The sequence below is a fragment of the Tetrao urogallus genome (assembly GCF_951394365.1).
Source record: "Tetrao urogallus genome assembly, chromosome: 9".
Classification (NCBI taxonomy): Eukaryota; Metazoa; Chordata; class Aves; order Galliformes; family Phasianidae; genus Tetrao; species Tetrao urogallus.
The window spans coordinates 20,585,673-20,610,947 of record NC_136822.1 but is presented as its reverse complement, the minus strand read 5'-3'; the positions used below and the strand labels follow the sequence as shown (position 1 = coordinate 20,610,947).

Sequence of the window (25,275 nt, the reverse complement as noted above, 5' to 3'; positions counted from 1 at the left end):
AAGGGCTTTAACTAACAGAAGGTTGCCGTTAAGAGGACCATACTCCAGAAATTGCAGAGGAAATTGCTGACAAGAAGGGCAAAGGAGCTGCACTTACTCATGGAGCACAGGGCGGACCACAGTACTGCCATGGACATGGGCCTCATGCAGTAAGGTGTACAAGTAGGGTAACAGAGTGTATCTGATATTCATCACATGCCGGGAAATGTCCACAAATGTTGAGTTCCAAGAAGCAGGATCTTGCCTCTAAAAGATAGGAAATTGTTGTTATTCAAAGTAGATTATTGTGTTTAGAACAGCAATCAAAGAAAAGAATGAGTCAAAGAATTTGTTGATATTTACAAGGGACTTCATATCTAGCATCTCTTCCATTTTTCTACTCTCATGACTTCATATAACCTATTAGTACCAGTGGTAATTACCAAAGATGTGTCAAAATCAGCATGGCAAGATAGAGCTGAGGAAATACTAGAGGTCTCTGCAAATTCCTCTCTCTCTGAAATAGAGCACCTCCACTTGTTTGTTCTTCATTAAGGCCCATGCGACAGTAATAACTGTAGGAATGACTGTCATCCCAAAGAGGGAAACTAGAAAGGGAGGGGATGAGAAAAACCTATGGGGAGCACTGGAGAAAATGTTTCATGCAAGTTGTCCTGAAGGCACAACGCATCCCGTGTAGTAATTCATTATCCCTCCCTTCTGCAGGGCAGCACTTGGAACTTGCAAAAAGAGAGCCAGGCACTAATGACTGATGTCAGCAAGCACTTCCAGTCTTTATTTAATGCATTGAACAATACCCTGGCAAATTGGGTAAGACTGAAAGCAACACGATAACCCTGAATCTGCATTTTTAAAGGCCTGAAAATCCAATCGAAAGGTGTGCTGCAGCGAGATAAAGAACACAGTTCTTGAAAAGGAGACTCTAATTCATTAGACACGTGCCATAAAAATAGCTCCACTCTGCTAGACCTGAAGCTTGAACTGGAATCTATGTACTGTTTCAATTTTTATTTTCCCACTTATCTAGTTTTACAGCTTTCTACAATACAGTCCTTAGGCATCACAGGCCTATATTTAGCCAACTATTTTCCTTTGTTTCTTAAGAAATACAGTATCTGATGGTGGGAAATGCATAAAGTATCTAAATTCCTGACTGTTAATCCAGAGTCATACTTGTTGTATAATTACAGAAAATTGGAGCTTCAAACACCAAGGTCAGTTTTCCTTCTTTAAAATATTTGCCACGAAAGCAAGCAGTCTATTTCAGTCTTCCTTGTGCAGTGAGTTTAAATAAAAATAGCCAACAGAGAAAAATACGTAGGAGTTGTATTCACTCAAATCAAAATTAGAATACTCTTCCTTCAAGTGATCTTCATCGAAGAGCAGCCCCTCTGAAGGGATAAAACTTCCTAGGTGTAGGGGAGGCTTATGGCAGAGCTAATATAAAAATAAAGATTATTATTTATTTGATGAAGAGTCAAACATGTTCTTTTCTATTTTGCTTTGAATGTATTTTTTCAAGGCTGGATGGATTATGTAATGTTCATGCTGGTCTCTATAGTTGCATTGCCCAACTGTCAACAGCCATTAAGAATTTGCAACTCACCCTCGTTCCTTTCTGATTGTGGTTCCTTGAATATGGGTAGAATGCACCCAGCTGCATCCAACGAAGACACAGTTCATACTCTGAGTCATTAAAGAAGCCACAGATATCAGCTCCTGTCTGAAATTTGACAAATAATCCAGTTGGAACACCATAAATTCTTATACAGCATGAAGAAAATTAAATATTAGGTAATAACTCCTTGGCTTACATATGATATTCCAAAGAGACTGAACTCCATCATACCTGAAAGGAAAAAAAAAAAAAAATCAGTGTTATCAGCTGTTTTTCTTTCACCTTCCATATGCTAATAGCTGTGCTAGATAATATATAATATGATGCTGAATGAGAAACAAATGAAAAGGTTTCACTGTGTCTCTGATGTGTCATGTTTTTTCTTCCGCAGAAAGATACGGGAGCTGATTTGTCAGAAGCAGTCAGAGATGTTGGGCAGCAGCACCAGGAGGTGACAAGAAAGGAGGTGGCAGAAAAAGGAACAGGAAGATGGTAGAGGAATAAAGGAGATCCCAAGACTGAGTGGAGAAGCAAAGAAGAGGTCAACAAGGAACTGACTGTGAATTCTGAGGGCCAAAAGAGCTTATTTCAGCTAAAATCAGAGCGTCCTAAAAGCAGGTAAATCATGGAAAAGGAATTACTGCACTAAATAAACTGATTGCAGACCCTTCTACATACCAATAATAGACTTTGACAATTGATCCCAAGCAGCAATGTTATCACCCAGCCAATGTCCTGCCCATCTTCCACTGCTGGGATAAGTTGAACGGGTGATGACAATCCCACGTTCCCTTGTGACACTCTGCACTGCTCTGACATTGAAAATAGGTGAAGAAATAAGTTATCTGAGAACTTATTGCATAAGCTCTTCTTTGAAAATAAGCATAGGGGCTTATATTTTCATATCAAAGTGCATGAATATGTACGCATCCAATCCAGATGTGCTTTTTATGACAATATACTGATTCAGATATATGTAGAAAATCAATGCAAGTGTCAGCCAACCTATGTTTAGGAACAAACCAGCAAAACAAAGAGGTACTAAAATGCAGATTTTCGTTTGAAGATAATTACTCTGTGGGAAAACACAAACGTAGCCTAGTTTGCACATATAATAGGTCTACATAATGTGGTATATAGGGCACATCACTAATTTATTGCAGAACCTGAAAACTTGCAGCAGTGGTTGAAAATACTCTTCAGAAAACTACAACCAAGAAGATAAAAAGGTATTTAGAACACTAAATGTGGCAGCACAGGTTCAGTTTCCTAAAAGGTATCAAAACAAAATACAAGCGGTGGCGCTCTGATCACATCAGAAACACCAAAATGCCTTCAAAGATTAATGTGAAATGACCAAAATGGACTTGTCCAGAAGCACGTGTATTAAAGTAGTCATTTTCATTTCATGCCAGGTATTGGGGCCACGCAGTGCAAGCAGGACCATTGGAGGTGGCATTGGTGACCTCTCAGCCTTGGCATTAGGTGACCTCTCAACCTGACCTCATCTGACTTTCTCATAAATAGAAGAGATTTAAATCGAGGATTTGCATTGGTTTCCTTCTGAAGATGGTGAAACTTGTTCTTCTCTCCCAAAACAAAAACAAGGCATAAGAAGCAATGGATTAGGCCTTGGCTTGCTAGTGACTAAAGGAAGAGTTCTTCTGGGGCCCCTAAAGTTGGGTTGCAAGTCAGAAGGATGAGAAATCAATTCACCAGCCAGAACAATTCCTCAAACACCAAGATAAAAAAAAAAATCAGATTCTTAAATAATGCCATTCTTAAATGTGCCACTGCCACAAAATACCAACGAAAGGCAATCAAATGGCCTTATGGAAATGAAAAAAAAGTTAGCTGAGCTGAATTCACTCTTGCTAACTGCTCCACCAAGGATACCAGCACCTTTCCCTGCAGCACGTTGCTGGTCTGTGTGGGAATGCAGAGCTGCTCTGGTTTCCTACAGGAGCTCCTTTGCAGCCATGCACTCATACTGTGAATCATTATCACAAAATGCTGAACTGAAATACTAGTTAGCGAGCTACACTGATTGAATTGAGCTGCTCTCCAATGCTAGCTCCACAGTAACTGTCTCAACAGCTGCTATCAATAAGACACTACTTATTTTTCTACAGGATTTGCAGCTTTAATGATGCTATAATTACAGCAAAAATAAATAAATAAATAAATAAATAAATAAATAAATAAATAAATACACAAGTCACTTAAATTACTGCAATAATTGAATGAGGCTAATTTGCTGTAATTGCTTCTTCCAAGACAAATAGTAAGTGTGCTGGTACCTTTTATTTCTCTGTAATGCATTATCAAACATTTTCAGTTTGGTTTACCCTGCTTCAACACTGCTCTGAGACATCCAGCTCAAATTTGGCATGTAAAGAAAGTGTATGTCATGCACAGGGCTTCTCAAGGGTGAGCGCTCAGTGTTTTGCTGACTTGGCTCTCTGCTTCAGGACTGAACAAAACCTGTATTCCTGAAAAGCAATTCCTCATGTTACCAAGCCTTAGGTAGACCTCAAAGTGGTTACTGGATTCACTACTGAAGGTTCTGACTTTTACATCTTTGCAAAAGCCTCAGTACGAAGAGCAGCCTTGAGCTAAAATGCAGGAATTTCCTCTGTCTAATTAATGGAGGAGTGAAAATTACATTGTTAGGTAGCAATCTGCTGCTTGCTTTTACATTACAGGCTTTGAGGGTTTTTGGATGCAAAAAGTCTTCCTGCTTATATGGTGTAGTATTAAGGTAAACTATTACTACCATATATATTCAGTGTCACAGTTACTACTTTGGTTAGCACCAAAGAATAAATTGAGAACAGAGATTTTTTTTTTCTTTTTTTAAATAATGTTATGCAAGTTGCAAGTATGAGAATGTGAATATTTCTGTAATTTATGGTAGTCATCTCTGTTAACAGTACATCTCAAACAGAAGAAAGTAAATGTTCCACTACATTTCAGTTCACACTCGATACACAGAATCAAGTCATAATGCTATTCGAGTTGTTTTCAGTAAGGAATCTAATAGTGCCTTTCTTAAATTAACTTTCTTAGAAACTCTATTCACTCTCCATCAGTGGACATGTAGTGTAAGGCTAGAACAACAACAGTGCTAGGAATAAAACAGGCTGTCCTAGCACTACCTAGAAACAAACAAAAAAAAAATGTTTTATATTTTAATTACAGCAATTAGGTGAGACGATCATTAGTAATTAGTGTTAACAAGAGCTGATGCAAATGTTCAGACCTATTATTCCTTCTGCCTTATAAAGGAAGAGCACAGCACAGGGCTTGAGTACTCCCATTCGCAGTGCATTGCCCCAGGACAGCCCTGGTGGTCTTGTAACAGAAACCTCTGCTGGAAAGGCAATGGGGTGTGAGTGAATGCAGTGGGACAAGATAATGCTTGGTTGTGAGTAATTGCATTAAACTATGTAAAAAACAGCACCATGATCATTTTATTTAATAATACAGGTAAAGCAGATAATCTTGCCCAATGTAAAATTTATATCCTTGGGACTGACAAACAAAGAACTGCTTTGTGGTGAGAAATAAGTTTTTTTAATATCAGACTCGGGATAAACTGTCTTTAAAAAGTACCTTGAAAACTTCATCTGCTTAGGGTTGGTGATTTTAAAGCCTCCATGCTCAAAATGAAGCCATGGCCTGCCATTGCAGAGACAGTTAAGTGACGCACTGCAGGCGTGGATTTAACTCGAGTTAAATTTTTCTAACTGGCTCTGATAACAGAATGCCTTTACATAGCAAAACTATGGGAGCATGGCCTCAGTTCAGAGCTGTGCAGACGCACCTTGCCTTCTCCTGCACATCCTTTCCAGCAGCTCAGGTTTCTCCCACCCTTCTTACCAATTATTCACTTGCAACATATTTTGGAAATAGCAAGAAAGTGTGCAAATATCACTTACTCAAGGGTAGGTCTTGTTTGAGCCCATCCATAAAGGCAGTGGACATCATAGTGTCTAACTGGGGTACCGTCTGACAGGTACTGCTGTCCTTCCATGCATGGACTTTCATAAGTTATGCCTTCTGACCGGGATCCCAAATCTAACAGAACAGGAACAACAATACTTGCCTTTTAATAAGGAAGACTCAGTAACAAATTGAGTTACTTTTTGTTAGTTCTTATGATCTGTGATGTTTACTCTGTTTTAGACATCTATACTGATGTCTCTTGCTTCTTACCAAAGAGCATTTCCACTTTCAAGAAATGGAATATCTCCAATCTATCTGCATAGGCATAGGGGTCTGTAAGTGTGTTAGTAGCTGGAAAGGCTCAAAAATTAAGGTACACCCTAAATTCTAAAATATTGCTAATCTTTGTAAATCTGCCCCATCATGCATGTACACAAAAATCTGGGGGTGTTGCTGCTGGTGAAGGCTTACATCTGAATATAACTGACTGACAATTCCTGAGAAAATTTTTAGGATATTGATGTCAACAGTAAGCAGCAAGCTTATTATAATAAAACATTAGAAAATCATTCCTGATTCGTACCATCTCACATGAGCACTTAAGCAAAGAATTTAAAGCTAAGAATTTAAATTATTGTCATGCGTAGATCAATGCTAGCTGAGCATTTCAGGTACTTTACTGTATGAATAAAAGCTAATTAAAGGAGACAGGGATGTTTCTGAAATTTTAATTAATTGCATTATTCATCCGAGGGAATTGCAGAAGGGAACTACATTCTCCACCATGCCTCTAGCAAAACACCTAGGTAGAAAACAGGTATCAAAATCCATATGCAGGCAAATAGTTTAAAATAACTTCAGGTTTTAAAAGTGCTATGTAGCTACTGCTATCAGCTGAAACAGGTGGAATTTAAGTGCCCTCTTATCCTTGGAAGAGAAAGGACGCTAAGTTAGTGGTATGGTTATGGTTTTATATACCTAACTTCAGGCATTTACACTGCATATACCATATAAGAAGTTTCATATTAGTCAGAATGTTCTAAAACTGTTTTAAGGAATGGTCAGACTTACGAGGCATATAAGGTGGGTTATTTAGGATCTCGTCTCTACAGCCACCAAATGCAGCGTCCATAAAAGTTGCCGGTTCATTCATGTCCTAAAAAAATGTAGAGCAAATCTTGATCGCATTTGCTTCCATCATGCAAAACACAGTGAATTCTAAATTACAGCAAGCAGAACTGTGGGTTGCCTTTGGGAACTTTGCAGCTGCAATCTCAGTCTCCACACTTCATCTCCACACTTGCTTGACACATATTCACACCAGGCAGAGCACAGGGACAGGGAGCAGCAAAGCGTAAGAAGAAAAGCCAGTCTGTTTGGTTGCATCCGTTCAGTGTCACAGCAAAAGAAAGAAGTCATGACTGAAGCAGTGCAAATGTTCAGCCCAAAGCTAAACTGGTGCCTTCTGCTGGGAGCTCAGGTTCTGCCTGGTACTCTGCTTCCTGCCTGCCCAGCCTAGTTCTTTGTTTTATTTAATGGCAATTTGGCATTTAGGTACCTCCTGAACTTGAACACGTGTTGTGAAAAGTGCTGATCTCTGCTAATGTCTAACAGAGAAAAAAAATCCAGAAATAAAATGTATTTCTCCACTTACAATCCACAGGCCATCGAACTTGATACTTTTTGAGGGATCGGTGGGATTGTCGTAGAACTCCACGATTTCTCTCTTCCACCACTCTACTGTGGAATTGCGGAGGAAGTCTGGGAAAGCTGCATGTGCTCCATAGAGCTGTAAAAATAGTAGGAAAATAGAAAAGATACAGAAGTGAAAGCATCCCAATGTCAGGATGCCAAAAACTTTTGTTGAAACACAAAATAATCACTTGTTTTCCTTTTTGTCACTAACAGAGAGCTAGCCACTTTCTGCATCTTATTCAAGACATTATAAATTAGTTTACTGACATTTTTCTTAAATACTGTACTTCTCTTCTCCCTCTATATTTGAGTCAATAGCCAAACTGTACCAGTATTTACCTGTATTTGGGTTTGCTCAGGCAGTGACTCATTGACTTCAACGTTGGGAAGAAAGGGCCAGACCTACAGGACAAAGGATGTTTTGAAACAATCAGAACACCCAGCATATAAACTGAACACCAGCAACAGAGGGGGAAAACTGTTCTTCACTGCTACATCTATGAATAACAACGCAAACTGAAAACAATTCAACTTACAGTATGCATTCAATGCATCATTTACATTCAAGCATGAATGTTTTATGAATCTATGATTAGCAGACTGCCTATGGATACCAACGAATTCAAGGCCGGCCTGGTGCTCATTGAATGCAATATACCTTTACTGTCATACACTTTTTAAGAACAGTACCCTGGAATATATAATGTCATTGCTGTTTGGCCACTTCATGAAGACATCATTGTCCACGCCTCTTGAGAAGGGAGGATAATCAGTTTCATTTCCAGAGATGGTTGGATCCTGAAATTGAATGCAATACCCTTTTAACTGGTGGTAAAACAGGATTAGAAATGCTATTAAATACACTGTGCATTGGTAATTTGCAATTGAAAGCCAGTATGCAAAACTAACCAGTATAATGATAAATCTCATTCCTTCTTCTTTTATTTTGATAACTAGATCCGGTAACCCACTAAATTTTTGGCTAAGAGTGAAATCCAGTTGTCGTTCCATATGGTCAATATCTACATATTGGACATCCTGCAATTAAGAAAAAAAAAGAAAAGAAATTTCAATTTCAAAATATACATTTATAGATCATCTGCCAAAGAGTCACTTTCAGTTTAAACTGTCTGGACAGAGTAATGCTGGACACAGGTACAGGCTAGAAGATGAGATACTGAAGAGCAACTCAGCAGAAAGAGATCTACCATGGCAATGGGATAGAGGTGTTTTTTGTTTTACTTTTGGTTTTTGAAGGGTCTTAATACTCTGAAGCCAGGAGTGCAGCCATGGGCTCAAATGTTAAATACAACCAGCTTACATAGGGAATTTGAGTTGCCTTCATCTCCTCCACCAACTGGGCAACTTCTGAATCATTACTGTATCCATAGCGGCACAATTGGAATCCCAAGGACCAGTAGGGTGGCATCACTGGTCGTCCAATTAGCTGAAAATGAGAAAATATTTGTTGTAATAAGTGAAAACCAAGCAGACAAGTAGAGCAAATTGGCAATGGGTAAGAATCCTACTTCAGTGTACTCCTGAACAACAAGTTCTGGCGTTGGGCCCAAAACCATGTAGAAGTCAAGAATTCCTCCAATGGTGCGGTATGTCAGGGCAGGGGTTGGCTGAAGAGTCACATCTGGAAATGGGGAAATTGAAATGAGAAAAGGACGCCTAGATTAACAACTACTACAAAGCACTGAACATAAAAATAAAATGCACTGAGAAAATAAAGTGAGGGTTTTCTTACCCATTGCATTGCTGTTCAGCAAGAGAACTCCATGGGCATTGCTGTCTTCTTCGAGAGCCATGTAAAAGGGCTGATAACCATAGGAATTCAAATGGTCCTGCAAAACAAAAACAAAATTTTGTCTACAGTGGAAACAGCATAAGCAATGACCTATTTACATCTATGAATAAATTCAATAAAAGATGAGACACGCTACTGCCAAACCTACAACAGATAAGCTTCAAAAATATATACTATAAACTACATGCCCACAAAACACACCTACTTTCAGCTTGATCGTTGGAGCCAGTCTTGTAAGAGTAATCAAGTAGATAGGAAATCTTTGAAATTTGCTAATAAGAAAGAGCTTCCCCAAAACAGAACTTGCCTATTTCCCTTCACCCCCCCCCCCCCAAATAAGTAGCAAGTATCTATAGGAGATGCTAGTGATATTCTACTGCTATTCCACTATATTTTGATATTCTGAAATCTACACCAGAAGTCATAGCTTTAATAAACTACTACAGATCATTCCCTGAAAACTGCAAATATTGTATATGCAATCACATAAAGTTTCTGATTTACCTCTCCAAGTACTCATTGAATCGCTAAGCAGTGTGAGTCTCTGATTCATATCTAACTTTCAGAGTAGTTCATTGAGAAGCACAAAAAAAGGAGCAATGGCCTGTGGTTTATAAGCCACTGGTTATCACCTAGCATATAACTCAGAGTTTGAGTGCCATGAGATTTGTTTTGCTGGTCACAAACAAAACATAGGCTTACAGAAAACCACTGTCATTGAGATGCCATTCAAATCATAAGCTTCAATAAATGTGATCGTAGTTAATAAGTGTCTAGATCCAGCAGATGTTTTCTGGACTCTCAAGTACTGCTCAACAATTCTTTGCATTAGATTCATTCCCACTTACAGCAGGAGACTCATCCCTTGTGAACATTCCAAAGGTTTTCCAGTTCATGTTACGCCGATACGGGGTGTGCTCATTTTCTCCAAACCCATATACATACTGGGATGGCAAACGGGTAGAAATCTGAATGAACATGTCGCTGAATGTGAAGGTAGGCAGCTGTGAATCCCAGCTGAAACAGAAGTTAAAGCATATTTATCAATGGGGGCATTATCCAAATGTCTCTTGAGCACTGACAGTTCTGGGGCACCAATCCCCTCACTAGGAAGCCTGCTCCAGTGTTTGACTATGTTCATAGTATAGTAAGCAGCTCCTCTCATATTTATGAATTACCACTTTACCAAAATCCATCTGCTAAACTAGCTGAGACATTACTTTTTTTTTTCTGCTTTCCTACACTGGTTCCAAGACCCAACCAAATGACCAGCTGTGAACACCTAAGGAAAATCTAAGAACGTGTAGGATATCATGCCTGGCAGAGACTTGTGAGGTATCCATTAAGAGGTCCTGACTCTAGTCAGTGTTCTCGCATAGTGCAACTGTAAAGCCATCTCTGATGAAGCTGTACCAGGCATTTAACAGCATCTTTTATGGAAAGGATACCAAAACTTGTTTTGAGATACTTTAAAAAGGTAACACACAGTACGAAGTTTTGGCTTGGAAAAAAGTGGGGAAAATAATGAGAAGGAAAAGGAAAAAAGGGGAGGGGAGGCTATAACTTACACAACTGTCCCTGTGCTTTTGCGTCGAATTTGTATGCCAAATGGTTTTTTATGAACTGAAACGTCATAGAGTCGCCCCTCAGCTGTACTTGTTGGGGAGGCTGGGAGATTTAATTGTATAGGAACCTCGTATCGTGCATTCTGGTAATCATAAATCTATGGAGGGAAAAAACAAAAAAAACCAAAAAACAAAAAACAAGCAAATCATGTCAAGGAAATGCTTGAAAACTTATCTATTGTGTCAGAAACTAGGATCGGTTAAAATGAAATAAATTGTTGAATATTTTTGCCAAGAAGAATATTTTCTCCAGTACGTATCTTTTCTCCAATTCCTTTCCCACTTGGGGTGGGAAATAACTCTTAAAGATGTAAATATGAATTGGGAACGACTTGTTTAATTATTCAAGTATGTGAATTCAAAGTATGTACCTATATTTCATAAATATTTTACATTTTTTAAAATACAGCCACATGTATGTGTGTTAAATACCTTTCTGATTAATCTTGTAGTCAACTCCTAGACATATATGTTTGTTGTTGAGTTCTCTATTTTAAGTTTTCCAAATCCTTCAGCTGACATGGATTAATTCTTGATACCTGACTCTCTGTGCATCTTATCACATTCATCTCAGTCTTATCAAATGCACAGTAATAAACGATGGTCTAACCAATAGTGTATTAAAATTCTAGAATACAGGTGGATTAGTTAATGAAAAAATAAACATTACAATCATTAAAATGCTTACAGAACAATGTATTTGTACACTAAGAAAATATCCTTAGCTCCAGTGTTTTTAAGTGATGTTACACATATACATTAGCAATATACCTTTGATTACTATAACTTTATTATAAAATCTAGTAAAATCTTGTGGGACATAAACACCCCACAGATGAGGCCTAGGGGAAATAACAGTGGTTAAAAGGATACAGTGCTATTGTCCATATGATACAAAATTATCTACAAAAACTGAAAATTTGCACTAATAGAACCATTTTTAATGACAGAATTTTACAAACTACGGTTTTTCAATAACGTTACCTTAAATTGCAGCATGCTGTTGGTGTGATATTTAACTTCCAAGCGTAGCGTAGCAATTGGTGCAGTGTAATTATCAGTTACTCTGACACTGGTACTGTTTAAGATCAGGTTGGCTGCCAAACCCGATGAGGAGTATTCCACTTCTTCAATTGAATAAGCGTTGTCGGAGATGAAATAGCAGGATGGACTACTCGGGTCTGATGGTGCCTCCTGTAAATGGAAATAGGTTGCAAGGTAGAGAGCTATGCTGGGAAGCTTTATTTTATGCTACTAGCATGAAATCCAAAGCTCCCATTTTATCTGATGGCTGTTACAACTAAAAGTTGGGAAGCAATTAATGAACAACAACAACAACAACAACAAAAAAAACTATGCAGAATCCGAAGATCTCTATATTAAAATTCAGTTGTATACAATTTGGTCAAGACTGTGCCAGTAGTTCAGCCAGGAAATCAACAAGTGACACAGTGAAGACGGATTTAAATTCCCTTTATCTGTCATCTTCAATTCAATCCCACAACACAGCTGAGTTTTGGTTTGCTGAACTCCACAGAACTAACTTCCTTTCTAATCCTGTCCTCCTTCACCTGCCTTCAGGAATATACATCAAGAGTCATGAGATATTCAAGGCAGACCCAGACTAGACCTTTCAATTAGCTTGGATATGTTTTTATTCATAAGATTCACCCTTAAAATACCCACTGAGAATCACATCTTATTTATCTAAGATGTCCTGAGAACAAGATCAGAATTACACAGTTTCCTGCTATAATTCAACTTAAACTAATTATTGTAGGATTGGATGAGCTGATGTAGGTTAACACATTAGTCTTCCTTCCAACTTTGCATACCATCAGTCCTGCCTAGTTATTCAAACTGAACTGTGCCTGCTCCTTACACCTGAGCAGCTAATGAACATTAATTCATCTGTTGTCATCAAAATTAAAGCATCTTTCAATTTAAGCCAACATTTAAGACGTATTGAGTCCATAACAGGACCAGACTTTGTTTCCACATCGAAAGACATGCCCAAAGATCGAAGATCACACCAAAGCTTCTTAATAGTGCAACAAATTCAGTGAAGTCCATTCAGTATTTTGAATGCTGCTGTTTCAGGAGTAGCTAATAGAGATTTTTTTGTTCATATCTAGGAGATATATCCACACATTATCAATTGGATGTACAGCTATCAATAGGGAGAGGAACAATTTTGTTTGCGTATTAGATGATTTCCAATGGATTTGGGAATTACTCCTCAAGCAGAAATCCAAAGGAGTTAGTTCATCTTAAACTGTGCTTCTGTGACTATGAAAGTGGGGATTAAGACTTTAAGGCTGAGGTACCTTTGAAGCACAAGAGGCAGTTGAAGATGCTGATCAATTTTATTCTATTTTTCCCTGTTCTATTATTATTTCTTACAACCTTGCAAAGAATACCACATTTGTCTTCAGTTTCTGGAAGAACACACTGTTGTCAACTATCTTAGTTTCAAAGAAGTAAATAAAATCTGCTAGTACAGGTCAGCTGATAGCTGTGTCCCCACGTGAATTACGTCTGACTAATCTGCCTGGCTACTTCTTCCTCTGCACCCAATGTAAAAGGAAAACTATGATTCTGGAAATGTTCCAGTCCCATCGGTTTAGGAAAATAATTGTTGCTTACATCCCAGACACAGCCAAGTTGTTCACATTTTTCTCGTGTTGGATCCATGCCGGGATGACAATCAAACCTTTCATTGATACTCTGTTGTTGAATCCATTCTATCGTGTAAGATGTTCCCAGTTCAAGCTGAAGCCCTGTTAAATGAGCAACCTACAAATAATAAACAATTATTAATTATTAATAAATCCCACACCACGTCACTGTATGGAAGCACATGGGAATAAAGGCACAAGGCACAAGTGGTCAGAAGAAGATAAACATTTTGATTTTGCGTCAGTAACTGAGATAATTAAGTGCTTGTAATTAAAGAGATTGTTCAATGCACATTCATAACTAGTTCAAAGCAACCTCTGCGCTATCTTTAGTGGGGGAAAGCATTTCCTTCAGTACTTCCCTTTAGCAGCAGCATGTTATATATCGAATGCAATTGCACTTTCTTTGCAATATATAAAACCAAGGTGAGATGATTTCAAAGAATCACATTTGCCTGTTACTAACTTACCTTCTCTGTAGGATAGTAGGTGACATTAGGTGAAGAAATTTGCTCTCCACTGCTCAAGGAGACAGAAACGCCCGTTATTTCCTGGAGGGCTCCCAGGATTTTGATTTCTTCAAACTTTAAGTTGTTTGGATCAACATAACTGCCGCTTACGACATTCATTTGTAGACGGTTCTGAAAAATAAGGTTATCATTTCATTTGCAATGTTTCTCATATAGTGGACAGCCCAGAGCAGAAAACAAATCACGAAGCAGATGCAGGTTCTAACATGATGTAGGCCTTCCACTCCCTCCGTGGAGACACTTTTTCAGTGTAGGTGTGACAAGTTTTGTCAGTTTAACAATGTCTTCAGACTAACAAACACTACGCCCACCTTCTTTCTGGCACTATAAAGATTCTGATGCTTTATAGTTCTCTCGCTCAATAAACATTGCAGCTGAGTTTATGAAGTGTAAAGAGAGTTCTTTAGATACTACAATGAATTAAGAGAAGACAAATAAAAGACTTTCAAAATGCTGTCACTTAAGTGGGATGAAAATGACTCCTCTTGACAGTATTAAACACTTTGCTCCTCAGTAAATAGTGGAGGAGAATAAGGAGGAAGAAAAGAATGCCATTTAATTGTACACTTGATAAAACTTGAGGATAAGATCATTTAAAAGAGAATACTTACATTGGAAACTGTAAACTCATAGTAAATGTAGTTGTTACTCTCAATTGTTCCTGTAAGGTAAAGAAAGAAGTTAAACTTGCAGTACAGAAAGGAACAAATGAAAACTAGGACTTTGTCACCAACCAACTACTCATCATTATCATTATGGCATTCTGCTCTGAGCAAACTGTGTGCAAAATACTGGTCTCAACTCTTGTTTTGTATTCTTCATAAAGACCATGTTCAGATTTTAAGATTATCTGAACCTTTGTCTTAGCCCTTGCTGTAGAGGACTTCCCATTTCTAAAAGGAAGCAATTAAACCGTTCTCTACTTGGACACATGGAAGGTTATTTGCCATTGAAACAGTGTTTTTTGGACTTCCAAATACCTGTGCTATTTCCTCTTATATCCCCACGTAGATTACACAACTTTTTGTTGTAACTACAAGACTTGTAACTGATCTGGCCAATGTCTTCTGATCTTTTATTTATATTTGTCCAGAGGAGTGAAATTTGTAGACAGGTCAAACTTTCTAGCTGAGGCCCAGCAAAGTTAAGAGCGATTATTCACAGCACTTCTATTACCTTAAGATTTGGTATCCTGGCCAGCAATCTGCTTTCTGCAGAAATGAAGGAATGTAAACTAGATGTAAATTAACATGGATTAAGGCTAAATATAGTCCAAAGCGACGTGATGTGCTTTGCTCTCTCCATATGTTTTCACTTTGCAGGTAAAAAGCAAGCTTATGACTTAGACAGGTTAAGTAATCACTATAATTTCCATCAGACAGATTTATATTTTACTCTTACCATCTTCTCTTTGAACATTAGAAAGTTCTTCTAAACTACTTTTTTTGTAAGACCAGGAATTTTCCAAAATTTTCTAAAACATTATTTAAACTACTTTTCCTAAAATGTAGGCTATTTTTCATTTTTTTTCTTATGTACTCCTAGATCTCTTGAATGTAGATATATATTTCAAAGCTAGATCTTCTAAATAATCAAAACAAGCGATTCATAAAGCAAATGATTATACAAAAAGAAGACATACAATTGATGGCACCTGTCATTTCGTTTTTTCCTTACAATACAGGAAAATTATTTTTGTTGCAAACAAACTGTAAACTACTTCTCTAAAAAAAAAACAAAACAGCAACCTGTAAGTCTGGGCCAGGAAATAAAATCACTACATGTTTTATTGGTTTTCTACTCAGCAGAAGTGAGTACAATCATAGCTGAGTTATTTTAGGTCTTGACAAAGCAGTACATACAGCTGTCATGGCAGCAGCCACCCAAGGCCTTCAGTACTTATCGCTGCTGTAATCAGCCAAACCTCTGCTCTATTTCTTCAAAGCATCCCAAACTTTTACAGAATCTTTTAAAAGCAGAGGCTTCCAAGTTTTTTGTTGTTTGTTTGTTTGCTTGTTTTCTGTGAGATGTGATTGATGGAGTTAAAATAACAGAAGGGAGCCCAACAGGCCGAATGCGTAAGATCTTCCAAATTATTCTCTTTCCAATGAATTTTTTCATATTGCCATCACAATTCCTCTGGAGCACCAGAATCTTTCTTGGGGCATTTCCTGCATCTGTCCTCCTGTCAGACTGCACAAAATGTTCCACAAGCATCTCCTTCAGCATCAGGGTGCAGAGACCCTTCAAACTAGAGATCTGCATGCTGGGATTTCTGATGTATATATCCTAGTAGGAAATATCTGACTGGGAGTTCTCCACTTCAAGGAGACCTGTGAGTAAATCCAAAGGCTTTGACAGAGGTCAATAGAGCCATGCTGCTTCCTGGCCTTGCTCCCTGCAGATGCCCACCAGAGTGAAACCTGACAGTGTCAGCTGAGCACAGGGAAGGGAATATGATCACAGCTTCCCTCCAGCTGCTGCTCTTGCAAAGACAGTGACCTTTGTCACAGGGCAAAGTAAATATGAAATTAGGTAAGGGTGATGCTGTTCTCAACACCAACTGCTGACATGATAGGACATGAATTAGAGAAGATATATTTTCAAACTCTTTGCTGATTTCTCTAAAATATATATAATGTAGGACAAATGCTGCAAAAACAGCTTAAGGGATTGAAGTACTTCTTAATTTCATGGAAACTGGATTCTCATCTAAATCTTCAGAAATACTATAGAGGCTGGCAACATGACAAGTATGGCCTATACATGCCTACTCGTGTGCTCATGCACCAGATGGCACAGCAAATTTTGGCTTTAGTACAGTACCTCTGAGTTAAGAAAACTGCTACTGTTTTCACAAGCAATTTAAATAATTCCAGAGAGTTAATAAAAGTGCTACTTTTTCATTTTCTGCCTATTCTTAGTGTCCAACACTAATTATATGCATTCTTGCACCCGTTGAAATTAATTTGGATCTATACCAGAATATATATCAATCTTGACACTATGGTTTAACAGTCAGCATGCTAATGTGCCAAAGCTGTATGTACTGAAGGTTACATTGCAACATGAACACATGGAAAAAAAAAAGAAAAGAAAAAAGACAGACAAGCTAAATAACAGTTACTCTTTTCCACATAAAAATGATGAACAACCAACGACTTAAGAGCCACTATTAATTGTTTGTTACCATGTCCTCAATGGCTCATTCTTGCTCTGTAAAACTAACTGGAGAATGGAAGTCTGTAAGCATACAGTTTTGTTTATTTATTTCACCAGTAATAACTCACCTGTAGATTCTCCATCATCCCAGAATAACTCCCCAGAAGCTTCATTGTTCTCATCCAGGGCAATTATAAGTCCCAGTGGATTCTGGCGGCTATCAAAAGAAAGTCCTTGTCTGACATGTATAACCACTTGCTAGACAGTTTTAACAAATCCTTCTTGTTCGTGTTAAGAATGTGACACTCTGCAGGGTTGCAGAACTTTGTCTTAGATTAGTCCTTTTCTGCCATTCACTTTCATGCAAATGTATTCAAATACATGGCAAACTGACAAAATGCTATGCAAATAAACCTTCAATTAATCACTACATATTTAATGTAAATAGCAGGAGAAGGGAGTCATGGTTTACAGTTATTCCCAAGTCTCAAAGCAAAAGCATTAAATTTGATGGGCTACTACTGATTTGTAACCTGACAGTCCTAAACCCATTCTTGAATTTACACTCACCTAGTCATAAAAGCATTTGTTTTGGAAGCATACCTTTGAACTGTTGTAGTAGCTGGTTGTTGAATAGGGTAAATATAACCTCCTCTCAAGTGGAGCCCCAGTTTGTCAGCTGGCAGGTACATCCTAGTCCATTGTTTTCTTTCTGAGATTCTTGCCCCCTTTTATTGACAGGCACATAAAAGAGAATGGGTTTGTTGCATTACTCACTGCTGTGAAGTTTGGGATTTAAGACAACATACTTCCCAAATAATTCTTTTAGAGATCTTTAAACTAGGAAAATGTGCACCAATGGGTACAAAAAAATAACACATCAGTTTATTAATATACTGTAATGTTATAAATCAACACATTTCAGTGTTGTGTTTTGCTCAGTCAACGTAGACAGAAAGTCCTATTGGGACATCTAATGCAAGCAATGTCATCACAGTGTTAGGAAACTTCTTTGCAGAAACAAGACTAGTGAAAGTTAATTGCACGTGCTTATGTGTTGTAATATTTTACTTTTCTTCACATGTGAGCTTTGCTAAAGTTTCAGTTCAATCCCTCTTCCCATCTCATGCATTTCACATCTCCATCTTTTCTTGTGTCTTTGATTCATATATTTACTCAACGACTCCCACCCCCTCGTCTCACCATTTCCATCTTGTAGGCTTTGCTTTAGGTCTCTGCCCTTGAAGCATGGCTGACAATCTTTCTATTTTTTTTTTTTCCATCACAAAGGCCATTAGAAAAACACTCCTTTGTATTCTATGCATTTACTTACCGTTTCATACTCATACCATACTGCATCAGGAATATATGCATCAATTACTTCTGCACCCTAAAAGGACAACAAAGAAAGAAATATGTATTTGAAAGCAAGGCATTTAATACACCACATTTGCTTGTTATGTCACAGACAAGCTAAAATAGCATGAGAGAAGTTGATTCTGGATGACATTCTGAGATGATACAAAGATTAACTGAATCAGAATATCAAATCAGATTGCTTTGATTCCGTAGAGATCTGGAAAATAGGAGTTGTATTTAATAGCAGCAAGTGCAATAGTTTCCATATTGACAATAACCAAAACATTCTGTGGGCTCTCTCACTGAAAATAAGTGAAGAATGGGATAAAAAATTAAAATAAATCTAGTCTTTTAAGGAGTCTAAAGAGAGGTCACCAATGTTACATATCACTGAAAAATAAGTATAATCTAACAAAATCTAGCAAAAAACTATACTTTCTTTGGAGAAAGATATGTGCTAATGCTAGTAGACAAGATCATCAGCATTCTCTTTGCCAAATGACTTGGCTTAACACCTGCTCAACACAGAAGAATTCAAACTAGAATAGGATGAGAGTAAATATCCCAGGATCCTCCAGGAAATGAATGAGCCTATTTTTGTGGTTCAGATTTTTCAATATTAAAAGGGAGAGGGTATGTGATTTCAGAAGGAAATACATAAATAGTAAAGGTGCTATAACCTTCAGTGCTATAAACTTCAAGCTTAATAACAAAATTGTCACTGAAAACCTGAAAGGTACTTTCTAACCAGTAGAATAAAGGAGAGATATCAACTGTGAATTTGGGATTTTTGCTGCAGTTTCCTATCTGTAAAGAAAAGAGCTGGAACTGGTGACTTCAGGTGTCTCTGTTCCCCACTAAGTTTTTTTGAGACAGACATGAAAATAGCCAAACCTACCTGATCAAGTACAGCAGAAATAAGTAGCCCAGGACCCCACAGGAACTGCCTATCAACTGCCCATGTCCCTTCATCAGAGTAGAACCTGGAGAAAGGAGAGAGTAGTAACTGGCTTTGAAGAGAGATACCATCATCAATAATCCTAGTATTTCCAAGAATGGATTGCCTAGAATTGTGACTGAAAAGTGTCAAGCAAAAATTTTTAATTATAATTTTTTAAATCTGAGGCCATCTGAAAGTCAAAAAGTAAGGTCTGATTAGCTCGGTATTGATTATGCATATACGAAAGTGTGTGTATTTACATGCATGCACATGTTCTCAGCATACTTGTTTTCAAGAATAAGGAAGCAAGGAAATGTGTGTTTTAATATACACATTATGGCATGGTGTAATTTGATTAGCTGACAAAACCATTTCATAGCAGCTCTTCAGAGTGACTGGCAATAATGCATGCATCTATACAGAAATTACAGATGGTTTCTGATTACTCTTCTGATTACAACAAAACAGTTTTTCATGAATTCTGATGCTGTCTCTACATATACTCTAATATGCATTCTCAGAAATTATATAGCTATTTAGATAGTCCCTAGCTACATTCAACCTGTATTTTTTATTCCTAATAAGATTATCACAAAGGCCATCTGATACACTTACTCATGTAAAACTGGACGTACAACTGTGTCCCCTCGAGTATGAGCTCTATAAAAGAGCGTGTATAAGTAGGGCAGCAAAGTGTAGCGAATGGTCAGGTAGTGCTTGGAGGTCTGCACCAAAACTGAATCAGCTCCAAACACAGCCGGATCCTGAGGCTGAAAATAAATATTAGAATATTATTTTCATGGTGCAGGAAATACCCTGTCAATTGTGAAAATTGACTGTTGGCTCAGAGCGTGGAGTGGATGGAGGGGAACATCATCAGGGCAGCTGATCTAAACTGACCAAGGGGTTATTCTATATTACATGGTGCCATGCTAAACAAAAAAAGATGATGAAGTGGAAGAAACAGCGGGACTTTGTTACGAAAGCATATGCCTTTTTCAAAGAACTACTACAAGTATTGAGGCTCTCATTCTCAAGATGTGGCCGAACATCATTTGCTCACATAGAGACTAATGTCTAGAGTTTTCTCTCCTTGTTCCTACGTGGTCTTTTTTTTTTTCTTTCTTTCTTTTTTTTCCCCTCTCTCTTTTCATTTCATTTAACTGTCCTTATGTCAATCCATGAGCCCTTTTTTTTTTGCTATCATGCTTCCTCCTACAATTTTTTTGGGAGGAGAAGGAGTGAGTGAGCAGTCTTGGGCAGATTAGCTATCAATGTGAAACCACCGCCTCCCTGAGAGCCGAACCTCTTGGAGATAAATTTTCATTGAGAGATCTCAAGGTTCTTCCATATTCAAACTGGTTAGCAAATCTAATTGTTAGTGATAGCAATGTTTATTAGCGATACTATAAAAGGAAACGTGGTAGCAGAAACCAAAAATGTAAGAGAAGGAACGACTTACTATGTATCCCTCAGCGTTGTGATTCCGGGAAAACGGATAAAATGCTCCTACTTGCATCCATCGTCTGCAAAGTTCTTCTGTCGTGTCAAAAACGAAGCCACAGATATCTGCTCCAATCTTTAAATAAAAGCAGAATGTGTTGGGCAGACAGCGTACTGCGCCTCTAATCTCTACACAAAATCTAAAATTTAAGGGATGTATCAATTCATCTTTCATTTCTCGCCAGGGTGGGTAAGTCATTCAACACATTTCTACTTTTCTCCTTTCAACTAGATGCTCTACAAAAAAAAAAAAAAAAAAGAAACCAACTGCTTCCTAAGGCTGCCTATCATCCTTTGTCTTCCAAACTTATGCCTTCCTTTTTGGTGCTAATAGCCCAACACTAGGAAAACAGCTCAAACTCATACAAATATAAATATTTAAGAGTCTGGCCATTTCACTTACAAATGTATTTTTCTATTTCATGCAAAAATAAATAGGAAAACCCCAATGTATTTCACATACATCGCTGAGGAGTAAAGTAGTACTAGAGATTTGGCATAAATATGATAATATCTGTTGCTCACATCTGTCCCACCATAAACATACAGTAACAGAAATCAAAACAAATTTTCTAATTAAAAAAAAATAAAAATCAGTCATTGGAAAAAAAGGTTAAAACCAGATCACTGAAGGAAATTAACTTAGAATTGAGAAGATAAGATGGTTACATAGACAACGTTTGATTAGGTAACCGATTATCACAGAGGTAAAAAGGCAGTGTTTGTCCTCTTGTTCTGAATGGAGGCAAAAAGCTGATATTTCATACATAAGGAAATCCAAAGAGGCTGAATTCCAGCATTCCAGGTATTGACCATCCTAGCTGTTCCCACGTTGCTTGATTATCTCCCAGCCAGTGTCCTGTGTGCTTTCCTGATCCAACAAAAGTAGACCTTGAAAGAAGGAAGCTTCGTTTTCCTGGAAACACCGTTTCGATGGCTCTGAAAATGAAAGGGGACTGGAACTATGCAACAGAAAAAAGACCACTCAGACATCATTAGCTCTATATAAGGCAGAGTTATACTGACTTATTTTCAACCATTGATTATTCTCATGACCTGGGCTCCTTTACAGTTAGGCAGTTGTTTTTTTTTTTAGAGAAGTTCAAGACATTTACTTTAGACAACCTTTCTATAAATCTCTGATTGGCAATGTCTGACCTCGAATTTAGTAGCTTAAATACAATATAACATTATCCAGAAATTAGGTTTGTTTAGAAGTGAAATATCTTGCCTGTTTTAAAAAAATGCATGTACTCTTCTGAAAACTTTCTGTAAACATATTAGGATGAGTTCCTTACTGTCTTGTTGCTATGGCCATGGAGTATCCATAAAGACTGTGGACATCGTAGTGCTTGCCCCAGTTCTGCACTGCATCCATACAAAGCGTCTTAGAAAACATCAGTTGATCGAGAATATCTTCAATAAAGAAAAACAGACATTTTAAAGTGCATTTTGATTATGAATACTTCCAATCTTTTTTATGTTGTGTACACTTTTGACATTCAGGCCCTTCTCCCTCTTCAATGCTTACATTAAGGCCACTGTTACTAATACAAGAACAAAATGCTTCGCTTTGCTGCTAGTTTTATTCATCTTGGCTCCATCTGTGCTATTTTCTGCTCTTGAGCATTGGATATATCATGACAATCAACACACAAATATCAAAGGAATGCATTCATTACTGCTAACAGTGCTATAAATGCAGCTTTGTTAAGGAAGTGGAATTTAGTAAACTGATGGGCAATGTGTGTCAATTTATTCAGTGCATAACATAAAATGGTTAACTCAAATACTCTACCCTTGCCTACGTGTCACTAAGTGGTAGTCACAGGCTCCATTCATTTCCAATGCTTTCTGGCACCTCTCTCATTAAACCTTAGCACAAACGTACTCACTGCTGGTGAGTATCTTTATCACAAGAACAAGCATAATCTTGGAAGCATAAGATGGTGTAAGAAGAATCTCCTCTCTTTATATTCATTACTAGCTTTACTGTAAAGTTGCAGACTAAGCATGTAAGGTCTCCACTGAGCCCTATTTCCTCAGTGGAGCTACTTAATGGCCTGTTAATGCAGAGACAGTCTACCAGAGCTAACTCATTGTGTAAATTTGTACCTTTCAGGCAAACAACATGTAGTCCTTTCCTAATTTTCCCTCTTAAGTGTAGAACTGGATGGTAAGTTTTTTTGTTTTTTTTTTTTTAATTTAGTTTGAAACCTTCATCTGTGTTTGAGATCAGAGGAAATAATTTTTCTTCCAAATTTGATATTAAAACAACACATTAAGTACTGGCTGTAAGTGACTGCATTTCAACTGCAGGCCAGATGGATTTCTTCTGCAAGCACCTGTTTACCCATGCAAGGAAGCACTGTACATCTATAGCCTAATTCCTGAATCATTTTTGGACAATATGATGGCAAAGGTTTCTTAAAGTCAGTACTTAATATTCAAATCTCATCCATGAGAACAACAAAGAAATTCACTTTACATCCTTGTAGACAATGGTACAATAATTAGTGTGCTTTCTAATAATCTGTTCTATGGTTAAAGGAGGTGGACTTACTTGGAGTGAATGGAGGATAGTTTAAGTCATTCTGCTCACAGCCTTTATTTGAACCTTGAACAAAGTTGGATACTTCGTTCATATCCTGAAAAGGCAAGACAAAAACAGTGAGATGTAGATTATAATAAAGTTTCCTCAAGTACACACTCCTAACACAATCTCATGTTGCGTTCTATTACCCATTAAGGAGTATTTACTTAGTGCTAGCACCATAGTTTTAGGTGTGAATGACAGCCCTTGGACACAGACCCGGGCCATTACAGTATTAATACATGCCTCTGTTTTGGACAGACTTCAGTATGCAGGTGAGCATCATGTTAGGAGTTACACTTTATCCCTCCAGAGACTGAAGCTGCAGGAGGTGCTTACATACATATATATATATGTATATATATATATGCTATCCTTAATCCACACATATCTCAAGAGAACACCCTGAGTAGAGAGCTTGTTTTTGGAGTGAAATGTGGAACTAGCAAGAAGTGCTGTGGCTTCTGCAGAGTCTGATTTTTCCAGATCCTAATCTGGGACAATGATTGCCAATGTCCTACCTTGAAAATAAATGAGCTACCTGAAGCATAGATTTACAGATGTGCTGCATTACACCCTGTGTTTGGGACTTGTTTAAAGACACATTTTCTGTCTGTGTATGCAGATTTCTAAATACTGCTGTTCTGAGTCCAGGAGTGTGAAAGCACTCACACACAGGAGCGTGCATCTTTATCAATGGTTCATCCACTGAAGCATTTCAGACCACACTGATCATGCAGCAAACAGCACACTGAGCATTTAAATGCCACAATAAGTGATTCCAATTCAAATTTAAAATTGAAATCCAAATTTGAATTGTAAATCCAACAGCAAAGACATGCACATCATGCACTGATTTCAAGTTACTAATCATAGGAAACATCCCTTTCAAATGCAATGTTAATTGAATTTAATAAGCATCTATCCTTGTCAATTTTTTTCCTGAATCACTTACAATCCAGATCCCGTCGTATGGCACTGTGTTATAAAACAGCCTGCATTCTTCCACCCACCAACTGGTGCACTCTGGGTTGGTGAAGTCTGGGAACACGGCTTCTCCCGGCCATACCTAGAGCATTCAAAGGGAAATAGAATATACTAATAATTGCATTGGAATAAGATAAAAATGTGTCATACGAGTTCCACTGGTGTTTTTTCCCCCTAAATAATAATTTGAATCAAGTCCATTGCCCTCTTGACTACCAAGTTGTTCTACTGTCCCATACTGACACTACTGTCAGACACACTTCCAGATCCCAGATTTACTTTCACTGAAATTCATGATTTTGTTCAAAAAGTCTTAAACTTTCTGGTAAACGTGAATCAACAAAAGCAAAGGTGGCATAGTAGGATGTCATTTTTCTTGCATCAGCTTTCAGTGGGTGAGAAGGAATGAAGGTATTCTTTCTCTTCTACCATATGAAACATCTACATTTGCTTTTCCATAAAACTTACATTAATATCAAACAGGATTTTACCAAAAATAGAAACAAGCAGTGTAAAAAATTCAAAAAACAACATCAAAGATTGAAATATTCACATGCTAAATGAGACCTTATCATCTTGGTTCTCACTGGCTAGTACTGGAAGAAGTGACTTAGAAAATGAGAGTTTAAAATGAGCCCCCCAAATAAATTGAACCAAACCAACCACATTTAGGCTTCATAGAAATGTGCTTACCTCTCCAACTAATGTTGTTACTCCATCTGATTCATTGACCCAGACTTTCCTACTCTCCCCCCTCGCATAGCTGCCATATTGACTATTATCAAGTAGATTTTGTGTGCTAATACCAGGATCCTAAAAAAAAG

The 25,275-nt window shown here is 37.7% G+C and overlaps 1 protein-coding gene across 1 annotated transcript in view; it reads right to left on the bottom strand.

The window, feature by feature from the left end:
• Positions 1 to 25,275, bottom strand: part of SI (sucrase-isomaltase) — a gene marked incomplete at both ends in the record, with an annotated part of 43,392 nt that overhangs the window by 5,691 nt on the left and 12,426 nt on the right. The window contains 30 exons of the mRNA XM_079539889.1: positions 98 to 246; positions 1,607 to 1,723; positions 1,815 to 1,849; positions 2,297 to 2,430; positions 5,560 to 5,698; positions 6,638 to 6,722; positions 7,221 to 7,355; positions 7,601 to 7,663; positions 7,952 to 8,059; positions 8,171 to 8,299; positions 8,583 to 8,708; positions 8,791 to 8,903; positions 9,015 to 9,111; positions 9,923 to 10,091; positions 10,643 to 10,797; positions 11,684 to 11,893; positions 13,346 to 13,495; positions 13,848 to 14,018; positions 14,519 to 14,568; positions 17,198 to 17,286; positions 17,673 to 17,797; positions 18,403 to 18,459; positions 19,327 to 19,411; positions 19,984 to 20,138; positions 20,831 to 20,947; positions 21,639 to 21,810; positions 22,170 to 22,287; positions 23,435 to 23,519; positions 24,420 to 24,533; positions 25,145 to 25,264. Coding sequence (XP_079396015.1) covers positions 98 to 246; positions 1,607 to 1,723; positions 1,815 to 1,849; positions 2,297 to 2,430; positions 5,560 to 5,698; positions 6,638 to 6,722; positions 7,221 to 7,355; positions 7,601 to 7,663; positions 7,952 to 8,059; positions 8,171 to 8,299; positions 8,583 to 8,708; positions 8,791 to 8,903; positions 9,015 to 9,111; positions 9,923 to 10,091; positions 10,643 to 10,797; positions 11,684 to 11,893; positions 13,346 to 13,495; positions 13,848 to 14,018; positions 14,519 to 14,568; positions 17,198 to 17,286; positions 17,673 to 17,797; positions 18,403 to 18,459; positions 19,327 to 19,411; positions 19,984 to 20,138; positions 20,831 to 20,947; positions 21,639 to 21,810; positions 22,170 to 22,287; positions 23,435 to 23,519; positions 24,420 to 24,533; positions 25,145 to 25,264 — 3,572 coding nt within the window. The remainder of the gene's footprint in view (positions 1 to 97; positions 247 to 1,606; positions 1,724 to 1,814; positions 1,850 to 2,296; positions 2,431 to 5,559; positions 5,699 to 6,637; positions 6,723 to 7,220; positions 7,356 to 7,600; positions 7,664 to 7,951; positions 8,060 to 8,170; positions 8,300 to 8,582; positions 8,709 to 8,790; positions 8,904 to 9,014; positions 9,112 to 9,922; positions 10,092 to 10,642; positions 10,798 to 11,683; positions 11,894 to 13,345; positions 13,496 to 13,847; positions 14,019 to 14,518; positions 14,569 to 17,197; positions 17,287 to 17,672; positions 17,798 to 18,402; positions 18,460 to 19,326; positions 19,412 to 19,983; positions 20,139 to 20,830; positions 20,948 to 21,638; positions 21,811 to 22,169; positions 22,288 to 23,434; positions 23,520 to 24,419; positions 24,534 to 25,144; positions 25,265 to 25,275) is intronic.